The 14,787-nt window shown below is 43.6% G+C and overlaps 1 protein-coding gene across 1 annotated transcript in view; it reads left to right on the top strand.

The window, feature by feature from the left end:
• Positions 1-14,787, top strand: part of LOC135220808 (1-phosphatidylinositol 4,5-bisphosphate phosphodiesterase gamma-1-like) — a 511,068-nt gene that overhangs the window by 206,553 nt on the left and 289,728 nt on the right. Inside the window, exon 9 of the mRNA XM_064258319.1 lies at positions 7,615-7,738. Coding sequence (XP_064114389.1) covers positions 7,615-7,738 — 124 coding nt within the window. The remainder of the gene's footprint in view (positions 1-7,614; positions 7,739-14,787) is intronic.

Below are 14,787 nucleotides of genomic sequence, written 5' to 3'. Positions count from 1 at the left end.
TTGTTGTGTGTAGCCTGGGCCTTTGCCCCCTTTAGGGTGTCAGTTGGCCTACCGTCTTCTGCTCCCTTTAGTGGTAGGCTAGTTACAGCTACCCGAGAGGTGTTGGGTCACTGATCGGTTGCTGTGGCCAGGCAATCACGACTCGTCCACTCTCCTCCAGACACTCCCCCCTGCCCCGGTCTCGTTCCGGCGCTGCCTAGCTAGCTCTCTGCTCAAGTAATCCTACCGATGAACGACAGCTAAAGCGTATAGCTTTTCCAGGGGATTAGTCAGAGGAGATTGGATGATTAGTAATTTTGTAATCTCTTTTGGCATGTCTCCGGGCCTGTAGATCTTCTGGCCAGGTGGGATCTACCATCACACCAGCCAGTAGGTTGTACGCCGGATTGTACGTGCCACTGCTCCGCCACTCTGTTGTCTATTTTCCTCTATGTTGTCACTGCCTCCCCACTCATGTGGGAGCGGACCTGGGCTTAGAGCTGCGTTTCTAATTACCTTAGAATTGCTTCTCTTCCCCGATGCGATCAGACTCAGGCCTAGGTTTTACCTATTTTCCTTGTTCTGCTCATATCAGCCTGTCCCCGCTGGCTTTTACTGTTATGATAACGAGGTTATGGACTCCGGAGTTGGTGAAGTCTTTGAGAGATCATGTTAGGGTATGTTTTATTTACTGAGTTAATTGACCTACTCAGCCTGCACCTTGCTTCGAATTCCGCCTTGACCATGGGGTCCGGAACCCTAGGCAAACGTTCACTGAACTGTGCGGAGGCACACTCCAGGTCGAGTCTGCCCGCCGTGAACGTTGCCGGAGCATCAGCACAACACTAAATCCCCGGGGAAGAGCAAGGCAGTAGCCTCCGTCTCTTTAAGCTGAGGCATAGGTTTATCCTCCATTGTGGCTTGCAGTGTCAATTCTGCAACCTTTGACGTACAAGGAGTCAGAACTTCGTGTGGGGCCACAAACATAGTGTAGCATCCTTTATAGGGTGTCAACTTTGTGTTGACACACTCCTATTCCGTGAGGGTACGGACCCAGGCAGATTGAGCCTGGTCCCTAGGGTAGATGACCGTCTCTTTCGAGACTTTGTCTACCCTGACTAGCACATCCTCGGCTAGTCTAGCGTAGCCTGGGAAGGGAAATTGTAGGCCCGCCGGGAAGAACTCATGGTCTTCCACCGGTCGGGTTCCGCAACCTTTGATGGTAAGCTTGCCCTCTTGAGGGTTGCTGTTTTCAAATGGCGGAAGCTTAGATGCGTCCGGCACCACCAAGGTCTGCGGTGTGGTTCCGGACTGGAGGAATCCGAACACTAATTCCTCCTGGGCCTGTAACCTCTGGGTCAGCGACAAGATAGATTGACCCGAAGTCTCTAGGCCTGAGGCGAGCTGAGTGGACATCGATTCCAGTCTCGAGTCCACCACTTCGCTCATCTTCCGCATGAGAAGATTCGCGAAAGCCTCCTGGTCGAAGGCAGACTCCGCCGGTCTGGCTTTGGAAGACTTAGCTCTCAACCCCTTGAGTGGGGGAGTAGCCCTAGCCAAGAAAGTCGAAGGTTTGGGAGCAGATGACGACCTTGTGGAGTCTGGCGGGGAAGGCTTGGTTGGTTTAACCACCTTCGGTAGGGATCTCGTCTTCCAGGCCTCGACCTTGGGGATTACTGAGGCCGATCTATCCCAAGTGGGGGCGGACTTCGTAGGAAAGCCCTGGAGGAAGGAGGAAGGCGGAGGAGTAGGACTGAAAGGAAGAACTACCTGCCTCACTTACCTCCCTAACTACCTCCTAGTTCCTCCGTGGCCATAGGCTCTCGGTGAAGACTAATGGCTGCCACTTCTTCTGTGACGATGTCACATAAGCCCTCTTGGTCCTCGGGTGTGTGTGTGTGTGTGTGTGTGTGTGTGTGTGTGTGTGTGTTTGAGTCTCCTGACGGATGCCCTCAATAATGGGAGCCACCACTGCCGCCAGTACTGCTGCCGAAAATGGCGCATTTGGGGTAAAGGAGAGAACACAGCTCTTCTGACAGGACATAAGGTTGGCCGAACTTCGCATTCCTTCCGAAGCCTCCTACCCAGGCCTTAAGGGACGCCATCGAAGAGGTCTTCAGCGCCAAATTAACCTGTAAAAATAATCAAATTAGATTCCCCAGTGTCGAGGAATTTTCCCCAAAGTCAAAGTGTAACAAAAATTTCACAGAAACAACGAAGCGAGTACGTTACCTACCGACTTGTCTGTTACGATCTTCACTAGGTCGTAGTACACCGTACAGCCTTCCGGGTGCCAAACCATACTTCCGTCCACAAGGATGGCGCAGTTGGCATGGGATCGGCAGACCTCATGCCCGTACGGCCTGTACAGGACGGCCGGACAACCCGACTCCTGGCAACAGACCATCTGTAAGTTGAAAACGCAAATGAGTATCGTCATATAACGCTGCTGGAGTTAATTCCGGCGGGATAAGTAAACTTCAACTAGGTACTTAACCAGTTAAAGGCGAAATTGGGTATAATTTTCAACTTACTTATAATCAATAAAGCTCTGGAAGTCTCCGCCTGCTCTGGAGTCCATACTTGGGATCGGCAAAGCTCTAACAAGCGGAAAGGGCCTGATACGAGTAGAACAGGGGAATAAGGTAAGACCTAAGCCTGACTCTGATCGCATCAAAGCAGAGTAATGCAACGTAACCAATTGTATGCGCATTCTCTGAGCTCCGTTCCGCCCCCACCGGAGTGGGGAGCAGCGATAGCATAGGAGATGAAAACAGAGCGGCGGGAACAATGGTACGATAAACTCCGGTGTATACTTTCTGGCGTGTGTGATGGTAGACCGACCGCACTACGCCGGAACAAATACGGGTCCGGAGACATACCAACAGAGGCTCACCGCCGCAGAGTTGACTGCTACGACCTTTTGCAGAGGAGCCTCTATTTCGGGTCCTCACAAAGTCACTTCTACAGGCTTTTCAATCAGACCTGTATGACTTTGTAGTGGCTAGACGAGCTTGCGGTAAGCATGTTTTTGCTAATGCTTCCATCAGACATGAACCGAACAGGCTCATAAAGGCGTCGATCTTGGGGGCCAACCTCTTCTCTGAGAACATGGTTAACAGCGTCCTCAGCGAGGCAGCTAGAGCTAACCAAGAACCTTTGTGTCCGTTGAGGACTTCCCTTCAAAAGGAAGTTTGAGACCCCCGGACCACAATCCAAAGCTAGGAAGAGGCCGAGGAAATACCAGCCTTTCCTGTCCTCTCAGCCTCAGACGGTAGTACAAGCGGTTCCTGTCTCCCAGATTAGCAAGCCTTCGACATCCAAGGCACTGCCACAACAACAGTTTGTCCTGCTGCAGAGTCAACCGACTCAACAGCCTTCGACCTCAACCGCCCTTGTAGGTCAACTTCCTCAGCTTTCAATGCCTCCTTTGAATCACAAGGAGCGTTTCGAGGCTTCAATAAGCATGCAAGGAGTAGCAGAGCCAGAGGTGCCTTCCATCAGAGAGCTAGCTCCAGAAGTAAAACCTCAGCCAATCAGTGAGGCTCCGCAGGTTGGCGGGAGACTGTATCTCTTCCGGGACCATTGGACCTTCAGTGCATGGGCCCACAGTATTGTATTGAAAGGTCTGGGGTGGAAATGGAAGAAAGGGCCTCCTCCACCAGTCAATTTTCACCAGATTCCAACGACAGACCTACTGGACTATGCCAAAGATCTTCTTCAAAAGAAGGCAATAAAGAAAGTCAGTCGCCTGAAATTTCAAGGACGTCTGTTCAGTGTACCGAAGAAAGACTCAGACAAACGAAGAGTGATTCTGGACCTGTCCCGTCTCAACTCATACATTCATTGCAACAAGTTCCGCATGCTGATCATCTCGCAGGTGCGGACCTTACTTCCCCATGGGGTCATCACCACCTCTATCGATCTTACAGACGCTTACTATCATGTGCCGATAGCAAGAAACTTCTCTCCATAACTAGGCTTCAAACTAGGAAAACAAGCTTACTCATTCAGAGTCATGCCATTTGGGCTCAATATAGCGCCCAGAATATTCACCAAGCTAGGAGAGACAGTAATCCAAGAGCTGAGAGCTCAAGGTGTAATGTTAGTAGCCTACCTAGACGACTGGCTTATTTGGGCAAACAACGACGAGGAATGTTGCAAGGCAACAGCCAAAGTAATAGAATTCCTAGAATATCTGGGTTTCCAGATAAGCAAGGAGAAGTCCCTTCTCATTCTGGTGTCCTGCTTTCAATAGTTGGGAATTGAATGGACGTGCAGAGAGATAGCGAAGGCTACGAGACAGTTCCTCAAGAACAAAAGGGCTTCTCGTTGTACCCAAGAGAGAATTCTAGGTTCTCTTCAATTTGCCTCAATAACAGATGTTCTATTGAAAGCCAGACTGAAGGATATCAATCGAGTCTGGCGGAAAAGAGCCAACAGCAAGTTCAGAGACAAGATCTCTGATTCTGCCGATATTAAAGAAAAGACTCCGTCCATGGACGGAAGTCTGGAGTCTCTCCAAATCAGTACCACTGCAATTTCCCCCGCCGTCTCTGATAGTCCACATGGACACCTCTCTGAGCGGTTGGGGGGCTACTCCCAGTACAAGAAGGTTCAAGGAACGTGGTCGAATACATTCCGCCAGTTCCACATCAACATTCTAGAAGTAATGGCCATTTTTTTTACCTTAAAACGTCTAGCTCCAGTCAAGAACAGTCATGTAAGACTAGTCTTGGACAGTGCAGTGATAGTTCATTGCATAAACAGAGGGGGCCTCCAAGTCAAGCAAAGTAAATCATGTAATGATTGCAATTTTTTCGTTAGCAACGAAAAATCATTGGCACCTGTCAGTTACTTACCTGGCAGGAGTATGGAATGTCATTGCAGACTCACTATCCAGAACAACTCCGCTGGAGTCGGAGTGGTTCTTGGATACAAAATCATTCCATTGGATTTGCCATCAAATCCCAGGCCTTCAAGTAGATCTGTTCGCCACGGAGTCCAATCACAAACTTCCGTGTTATGTGGCTCCCAATCTGGATCCTCTAGCTCACGCCACAGATGCGATGGGGTTCCTCATAGACATGGAAACAATTGGCAGAAGATTTACCTATTTCCGCCAGTAAACCTCCTGATAAAGTCCCGCACAAACTCAGATCTTTCACAGGACAGGTAGCATTGGTAGCACCCAACTGGCTGAAGAGCAATTGGTTTCCTCCTCTACTAGAGTTGAATCTCCAATCCAGAACTGACTCAAATAGTACAAACTCTGACTGTGTCAGCTTCCTCAAGAATTCTGAATGCCCTAACTTTATGGACTTCATGAAGTTTGCGGCACAGAAGGATGCTAGTGTTGATCCACTAAACATCCTGTTCGTATAGTCAGATAAAAGAGCATCAACACGCAGACAGTATGATTCAACAGTAAAGAAATTGGCCATCTTTCTAAAAGAATCAGATGTCCAGAAGATGACTACGAATCTGGCAATTTCATTCTTTAGAACCCTGTTTGAAAAAGGCCTAGCTGCTAGTACCATTACTATGACTAAATCTGCCTTAAGGAAGATTTTTCAGCTTGGCTTTAATATTGATTTGACAGATTCGTACTTCTCGTCTATCCCTCGAGCATGTGCCCGTCTGAGACTAGTGGACCGCCCCCACACGGTCTCCTGGTTTTTAAACGATGTACTCAAGTTGGCTTCAGACACTGATAATGAATCATGCTCATATATAACCCTTCTCAGGAAAACATTATTTTTAATGAGTCTGGCCTCAGGCGCCAGAATATCTGAACTGTCGGCTCTTTCTAGAGAACCAAATCACATTGATTTCCTCCCTTCAGGTGAAGTTCTACTCTCCCCAGATTGGAAATTCTTAGCAAAGAATGAAGACCCACAAAACAGGTGGTCTCCATGGAAGATTATACCTGTCACACAGGACCCATCATTGTGTCCTATTGTCACATTAAAATCTTATTTGGGCAGAACCTCTGAAAAGTCTTCAGGTCCTCTTTTTATTAGAGAAAAAGGCGGAACCATTTCCTTAAAAGGAATCAGGCAACAAATTCTTTATTTTATTAAACAAGCCAATCTGGATTCAGTCCCTCATGTCCATGATATCTGGGCAGTGGCTACCTCAATTAATTATTATCATAATATGAACTTCGAGGATCTTAAAAAATATATGGGTTGGAAATCCACGACAGTATTTAAACGCCACTGTCTAAAGAATTTAAGAGGCCCTTAAATTTTCGGCAGTGGCTGCAGGGAGCATTGTCTCCCCTGATATGGCCTAGTCTTATAACTCTATTTCCTATTCCTTTATTCTGCTATTAAACTTCCTTTGATACTCGCTCTTTCCTACCTGCCTCGCTTGTAATCCCTACCTGTCTCCCTTAGGTTCCGGGCTGGTTTGCTTATCAACCTACTCCCGGACATGTTACATAGTTCATATTTGTTGATTTTGTATTCCTTACCTGTTGTTTTTCCCAGGATAGTATGGATTTTGTCATATTTGATCCCCTTTTTTACCATTTGTAAGTTGTTATTCTTACATTGGGTATTAAAACTTAATTTTAAGAGAAAATTTTATATATATTTTTCCTTATGTATTTATTAAATTTTGTGATTACCAAGCTTGTATAGCCAATTCTCTGATACTATTTCACCGGCCAACACAGTTTGGAACCCAGAAAAGGGATTTTGACAAAGAAAAAATCTATCTCTAAGGGAAGACGTGTCGCCCGGTGAACCCATCCCTCTCTTCTGATCCACACCCTTTAGCTGGCCCAAGCTTGGGTGCGTAATTCAGGAATGAAGCCTTCGGGTGGGAGTTGTAGTAGTAGCGAGCGGAAGGTAGATGTTAAGTAGTCGTTGTTACGGCACCTCCTAGAGATGGGTTTTGAGAGGAGTCTTCTACTTGGCAAAATTTCTGTGGTAGTGGCTTCCACTTACCCTTGTGTTTATACCGACACCCTATGGGTGAGTGAGCTGAAGGTAGTAACTTCAGCATTCCATTTAGCTTTTTCTCTGGTATATTTAGCATCTATTTATACCTAGAAATGTGTGCTACAGGGACATTTCACCGGGCGACACAGGTCTTCCCCCAGAAATAGATTTTTCCTTTGTCAAAATCCCTATTTTAGTGTTTCTTCATCTAAAAAAAAGCTTTTATTTTGTTTGGCTAAACATTTGTTTCTGTGGCTGCACTAATCCACCATCCTCATTCAGTGTGGTAGTAAGCTAACTTTAACAGTAGGTGAGAGTCATTCCAAATAAGGACAATTTTTTATGATAAAATTAATTATTTGGATACTCACAAACTGCTAAAGTGAAAACCCACCCAACTTCCTGACATCTTGGTGGGTGGTCATGAAGTATCCTGACAAGAATGTAAGCATTCCAATGCCACATAGTGGGGAAAGAGGCGAATACAGAGGCAGTCCTTGTGGGACAGTCAAGTGTTACTTTTTGCTTATATTGATTGTCAATTGCACCTAATGTCAAAAAGATATAAGCTACCTTTAACTTTAGGTAAGTATCCAAATAATTTATTTGACTATAAAAGTGTTCATATACTGCTTTTTGACTGATCATAGCATCATAATACTTTTGATTTTTAAAATGATTACAGATATCCAGTTATCTTGTCAATAGAAGACCACTGCAGTCTTCCCCAACAGCAGGAAATGGCACGGCGTTTCCGTGAGGTTTTTGGAAGTGCTCTTCTTACTGCACCCTTAGATAGTAATGAAACTGTAAGCACAAGTAACTTTGTTGACATGGTTGTAATAAGTTTAATTTTGTACTCATTAGATTTGTAGCTTTGTTTTTTAAAGCATTCACAGTATGTAGTACAGTACTCGACAAGATATTATGCCTAATATCTTGTCGAATTTTGAAGGAACAGAAAAGTTGGGAAGAAATTTCATCAGTGCATTAGGCTACCTACAGCACAAAAGAAAGGGGTGGAGCTTGGACACTGACAAGGAGAGCACTCAGTCACATGCTTGGATGATTGATAAGTGGCTGTATATACTTTTTAGTCAGCACTCCCACCTCAATTTTTGCTTACTACATATCACTTTTTTGCCCCCTGTGACCTTAATATTCTTTGTTATCATTCAATAGATAGTTAATAAAGGCCTTCACTGTTAATCTGTCAAATATTGGCCAAGACTGTGATTTGAGTCAACAGATAATAGCAGAGATATGTCATTGAAGCAATGTGGCCTTAAAACGAGCAGATATTGGATCAGCTGGGTGCGAGGAGGCATTCAGTTCAACACTGGGTTGCCAGACTTGAAGAAAACCATGAAATTCCGTCTCAGAAAAAGCACCCTGGTATTCCTAAGAAGACTTCTGATCAAAGTTTGACTGTTCTCAAGCGTCAACTAGAAAGTAATTGACACTTCAGAACAGTCAAACTTTGATTAGAGGTCTATTTAGGAATACCAGGGTGCTTTTTCTGAGACAGAATCTCATGGTTGCCACCTTCATTAAATCTGGCAACCCAGTGTCGAACTGAATGTCTGCTCACACCCAGCTGATCTGCTATGTTTTAAGGTCAAATTGCTTCAGTGCACATATTTCTTCTGTTATCTGTTGACTCAAATCACCGTCTTGGCCCATATTAAGGTCAAGGGGGGCAATAAAGTGATAGGTAGTGGGGAAAAATTGCGATAGGAGCGCTGACCAAAAAATAAATACAGCCGCTTATTAAAACTCCAAGCAAGTGACTGAGCGCACCCTCCTTGTCAGTGTCCAAGCTCCACCCCTTTCTTTATGTGCAGTAGGCAGCCTAATGCACCGACAAAATATCTTCCCAATTTTTCCGTTCCTTCAAAATTCGACAAGATATTAGGCCGCTTGATGCTAAGCATCCTAATATCTTGTCAAGTACTGTATTTATTGAATTCTAAAGCTTTAAGTTTAATGTTTTCTGCAATTGGTTGCACCTGAATCCCTAGAGTTTATCATTTTTCTGTATTTATAAAGTATGATTAGCTTGTAAGTTTTGTATCATGCACGCAGTTTGGAGAACTGGAACGTATGTAGATATCTAATGTTTACATTACAAGAAATTCAGCTTTGGTTGTCTGGTTAAACTATCCCCTGAAATGTATAGTTTAAAAAAAAAAAATTCTTCATACAAACCCAGTTTTTAAAATTGCCTGCATTCAATGGTCTGTGGATTTTCCATAGATGAACAGGTTTTGTCAGAAACAATGGCAGTTATTAGTGAAAGCCACGAGGTAGGCGTGGACATGCACCTCTAGGATTCTAGGGTTGTGCAGAATAATGAGCTGATCAATCCAAGCGGGAAGTCCAAGAGTGAAGCTTTCTATCTTCTCTGAAGGCCACCAGGCCCAGTAAAGTAGAGCCATATGTTGGGGATTTGTATTTGTTGCAAAATGTACACCAGAGTAGTGTCCCAATGCTGCCAGAGAGCCCTGCATATGTCTGGGTAGAGACCATGATGAGGTAGAACCTAGTCTTTCCTTTTGAGACTAGAACCACTTGCTTCTCTCTATGGGAAACCTCAGAATGATTGAAACATTACTGTTCTTTTCTCATAGGAAGATTTGATGGCCTGGTGATAGAGAACTTTTGATTTTATGTCCTAAATACCAAATGTAAGCCACTGTCTATCCTGCAACTTTGCACTTGAAAGCACAAAGTCCCAGAAGAATTGCTTTTATTTCCAAGAAGTTTGTTTTTCCTCATCTTGTACAAACCATCTCTGAATACATTTAGATTGAGAAATTGGGCCCCTGACCTTGAGTTGACTCATCCTGGAAGAACACAGCCTAAGTAGTGGGGAACCCAGTAGAACACCTACCATGAGAGACTTGCAGTCACTGTCTGAGGTCTCTTCATACATTTGGCAGATAGAATTAGATAACTTAAGTTATGGCTGACCATAATTGGTTGAGGGACCAGCTTATTGAGGGTACTAAGTGCAGAGAATTTGCTACTTCTTGGCAGTAGAGTACCTTTAAGCAAGGAGACTAATCTCTTAACCCCCACAGCACAGATATTGTATGTAGTATACGACTACGTATAGCTTCAGGGCAGTGGACTGATATCGTACCTATATGGTCAAGATTTGGCCCCATACAGTTTGAACAAATTTTGTGGGAAAAATGTTTCTAGTTCCATATATCACTATTGGCAACTCTTCAGAGCACGCTATATGAGTGTGAGTGAGCTGAGAAGCCCTCAGAGTTGCTCAACATGGCAAGGGGGAATGTAGTCGCAAATTCCCATCCAAGGATGCATTGTAAATAAAATAAAAATTTAAAAAATAAATATGCTAGGAATTTTTTCCCAGTTATTTTTTATCTTTTATGATATTGTTTGAGCTGTAATTTTAATTTGACAAAATAAAAAAATTAGAAAGAACGCTTATAACTTGTAAAATTAGTGTATTTTTTACGACTGTCATAAGGAGAAGAGGCTCGAAAGGGGTGGGAAATATTTACCTACAACTTTCCATGGAAGGTTAGATTTTTTTTATACCATGTTAATATATATATCTTCCTCTTTCCATTTATGAGTTTTTTTAGTTTTTATTTTAAATTGACCATCCTAAATTTAGCCCTGTCATGGGTGTATTCATTAGCGTATATTAGCCTGGACTGTGAGGGTTCATCCTGTCTTTTGATGGGCAAACAAGAATTCTCACCGAGTTTATATCCAGCCGTAATAAGTTACCCTTCTTGTCAGTTGTTGGTCAGACTGATCCCAATTGATATGGAGACTAAGGAACTGGCATAACTGGAGAAGCTCTGCTTCCCCAAACTAAGCAAAGGGATTTTCTTGAGGATGGGTGCATAAGAATTTATAGGGTGGTCCATAAGTCTTATTACCCATACCAAAAAGTACCAAGAATAGAGGTACAGTGGTCCCCCCGTATTCACAGGGGATGCTAACCAGACCCTTCGCAAATAATTGGAACCCTTATATAAATGCTTAAAACCTCTTATTTTGCTAGTTAAAACTCAAAGAAAAACCAACTAAAAATTTTTATACCTGGTTTTTTTAAGTTTTATCACAAAAAGTGCATTTTATGATGAAATTGATAAGGATAAAAAAAAAATTTGTGAATATTTCATTAAGAATAATACCGGAAATAGGTTAATTTTCCCTGAATAATGGGGGGGAAATGTTCCAAAGAGAAATCCGTGAATGCGTGAGTCCGTGAATCCAGGGAACGCAAATACGGGGGGTCCACTGTACAAGTATTGCAGTAAGACAAAATACATATCCTGGATTCAGTATATTCTTGTTAGCCCTAAATGTTATTTTAATTTTCACGATTTTTTGTCCTATTGTTCAATTTTTTATTTCAGATGGCAGAAAGCAAATAAACTGAATCCAGTACATCTTCTTGTCTATTACTATATTACTTGTTCTTCTGGCGCCTTTGTTAGGTATGTTATAGTGCCATAACTATTATCAGAGCGTTATGGCACCATAAGTACTATCAGTGCCTTATGGCGCTGATAGCAGATAAATCACCGATTTTATGGGGCTAGACAAGTGTCAAGTGTCTTAGCTGAGTCCGCCGATTACTGGGGACTGCCTGTATTTGGGTATTGCTGGTATCTAGAGGAGAGAACCCTCACTAGTTGTAGATTTATCTTTTGGGAACACTGGTGTCTCAATCTGGAATAAGGTCTAGTTGGCCATTGACCTTGAGGGTATCTAGAATGACAATCTCATTGTAGATTTAGACCTGGGTACGGCTACACATTAATTTGTAACAGTTTCTTTGATGAAAACATCACCATCTGGGCTATATACAGGCAGTCCCCTATTTACAACGGGGGTTCCATTCTTGAGATGCTTCATAAACTGAAAATTGGCGTAAGCCAAAAATTTTTCGAAAATCAACAAAAATCCTAAGAAAACCTTACTTTGAATGCTTTGGGTGTCTATTGAAAACTATGTTAACTGTATTTTTATTGTGTTTTTCGTCAAAAAACCTTCAAATATTGTTTAATGTATATACTCTTGTAAAGTTTGATATGTAAAGATCAAGTTTATGGCCTAAAATATTGGGCTAGTTTTAGAAATGTGCAAGAGTTTGGCACTAGGCTAAGCCTAAGCTTTGGATTTCCCAACAACAGACATTACAAACTTTAGGGACTAGGCTAAGCCTACCACATTCTTTGGATATCCTGACAACGAAGTCAACAAAGCAGCATATGTTTCCACAGAAGTCGACAAACTTTTATATTTGTGTAATAACCATGACAGTAACTATAAATGTTGTTTTACTTACCTGAGAATCTATTATTGTTGTGTTTTTAATTTACGGCTGTTCTAGGCTATAATAAGTGCAGCCTACCTTCATTTCCCGAACTTAAAGTATCTATTAGCTGCTGCCATTTGTATTTTGTCAGCTGATAACTTCTTCATTGACGATACAAAGAATAATGTATTTTTTTATTCTTTTGGTAAAAGGATGCTGTAAATTGAAAAACAGTCATGCAATACATTTAATGAAAAAAAATTTGTGAATTAAAAATCATAAAATATAAATTTTATGCATTCAACTTACCTGTCAGATATATACTTAGCTATAGACTCCGTCGTCCCCGATAGAAATTCGAATGTCGCGGCACACTCTACAGGTAGGTCAGGTGATCTACCGCCCCGCCGCTGGTGGCGGGAATAGGAATCATTCCCGTTTTCTAAGACAGATTTTCTCTATCGTTTGGATTGTAAACATACGTTTACGGTTCCTCCTGATTTGATTTTCGTGTTTCATCGCCATCGATCTTCTGGGCTGTCTTTTGCAGGGAAGTATTTGGTCTTTGGTTCGGCATACGCTTTTATTAACTTTTTAATGAATTTCGCTTCGAAATTTCGAAGAAAATACTAATTGAAACTACCGAAATTATCGGTAGACACTCACATAGTTTGCAATAAAGGGAATTATTAATATTTATTCATTATTACATGTAATAAAGGTTACAACTTTATTGAGGAAATATTAAACTCTAATTTCCTACTTTAGGAAGTCAGAAAACCATATAACTAGATACGCTTACTTTATAATCTTTAATAGCGTTTGTGCTAACGAGCAGTTAGAGTATTAGCAGTACTAGTAGTGGTTGCATCCTCATCACCTTCTTACTCCACAGAAACTACAAATTTATATATGCAAATTTGAATATAATGGATGTAGCTCAAAAGCGAGCTCTAAAAAGGTAAGAAGTGAATATAGTGTTCCCCATTGAAGTGGAGGGTGCGTCTGATCGGCTCTGTCTCGCTCCCAGACCTAGACCTTTTCCAAGCTCCCAGGCCCAGAGGAGAAGGAATGTCGACAGTCGTACGGAGGTTACGGAGAATCCCCACCGATCAGGCGTCCCCTCAGCAGACTCTGTAGAACGTCCCAGACTGCCAAGTTCGCCATTGGAAAGGCGTCCTAAAATAGTGGAGGGTGCGTTCGATCGGCTCTGTCTCGCTCCCAGACCTAGACCTCTTCCAAGCTCCCAGGCCCAGAGGAGAAGGAATGTCGACAGTCGTACGGAGGTTACGGAAAATCCCCACCGGTCAGGCGTCCCCTCGGCAGAATCTGTAGCGTCCAAGACTGCCAAGGATCGCCATTGGAAGGGCATCCTAAAAGAGTGCTTTTCGCCTTCCGATTCGTCTCCTCGAAGAAGTGAATGGAATTCCGACGAACTGTCGCGTCCGATCAAGAGGAGTTGGAAAGCTCCGACGTTGGACTCGAGCCCGGAACGTTTGCCGGACGATTCTCCCTACGAGAGGAAAAGAGACCAAGAGGACAATATCTCGATCTCCTACGCTTTCCAGAGCGCATTCTCCTATTCATGGCAAAGAAAAGGAAGAAACCGCGACGGACTTCCTACTTAAAATGCAGGAACAAATTTCCTCTTTAGTAGGAGTATTGAGAAAAGACCTTCCGAGGAGAAAGGATGATTTTCTTCCTGTTAAGAGATCTCGTCCTACGGGCGTTCCAGACTCCAGACTTGTCTCCCCTACTCCTCGTACGAGTACAGAGAGGAATAAAGAAAAAAGGATGAAAAATCATAGGATTGAGACGCAACATACGGACAATGACGAAGAGTGTCTAACTCGGACAGGAAAAAGTGTCCTACCCGCCATTCGCCAGACGCGGACAGCCCGGACAGGCGGATATGTCCTATGCGGACAACTATGTCCAAGGGACTCGTGCCGATTGCGGACAACCTTGACAAGGCGGACAGCCTGGATTGGACAAAACGTCGTGCGCAGGCAACTCTGTCCGGGCAACAGGCGCCAGAAGCGGACAAGACGGACAGGCAGAAGTGTCGTACTGGAATGACACCAGCCAAGCGCCAAGTTCCATAGGTGGACAGCTCGGACAGACGACACAGTCCGAGACGGACAGATACGTCCAAGCGCATTGAACAAATCAGGCTTTCGGCAACGGTTAAGCACCAAGTGCCAAGATCTTCCTCAAAAGAATCATACGGAGAAATCAACCAGGAAGCGTCTCTTTATGATATGGACCAGGAGCGGATTTCTCTGGACAGAGACGAAAGGTGCCGCACAGGCGGCCGTCGTCCTGTTCACGATATGTCCGTTTCTGGTGGAAATCTGCCGCAAGCACAGCTGTCTCCTGAGAAGAATGCAATATGTCGCACAGGCGGCCGTCATTCTTGTCAGGAGGACTTAGATGATGATGGAGTTTTTTCTCAGGATCGTTTGCAAATTAAACAAGATTCGTACGAGCTCTCATTCATTGATTAGAGGTTCTTCCAAATAATAGAGGCATAGAATATGGCCTTAT

The sequence above is a fragment of the Macrobrachium nipponense genome, chromosome 2 (assembly GCF_015104395.2).
Source record: "Macrobrachium nipponense isolate FS-2020 chromosome 2, ASM1510439v2, whole genome shotgun sequence".
Classification (NCBI taxonomy): Eukaryota; Metazoa; Arthropoda; class Malacostraca; order Decapoda; family Palaemonidae; genus Macrobrachium; species Macrobrachium nipponense.
Note: the sequence above shows the minus strand (reverse complement) of the source record. Positions and strands in the feature narration are given on the sequence as shown.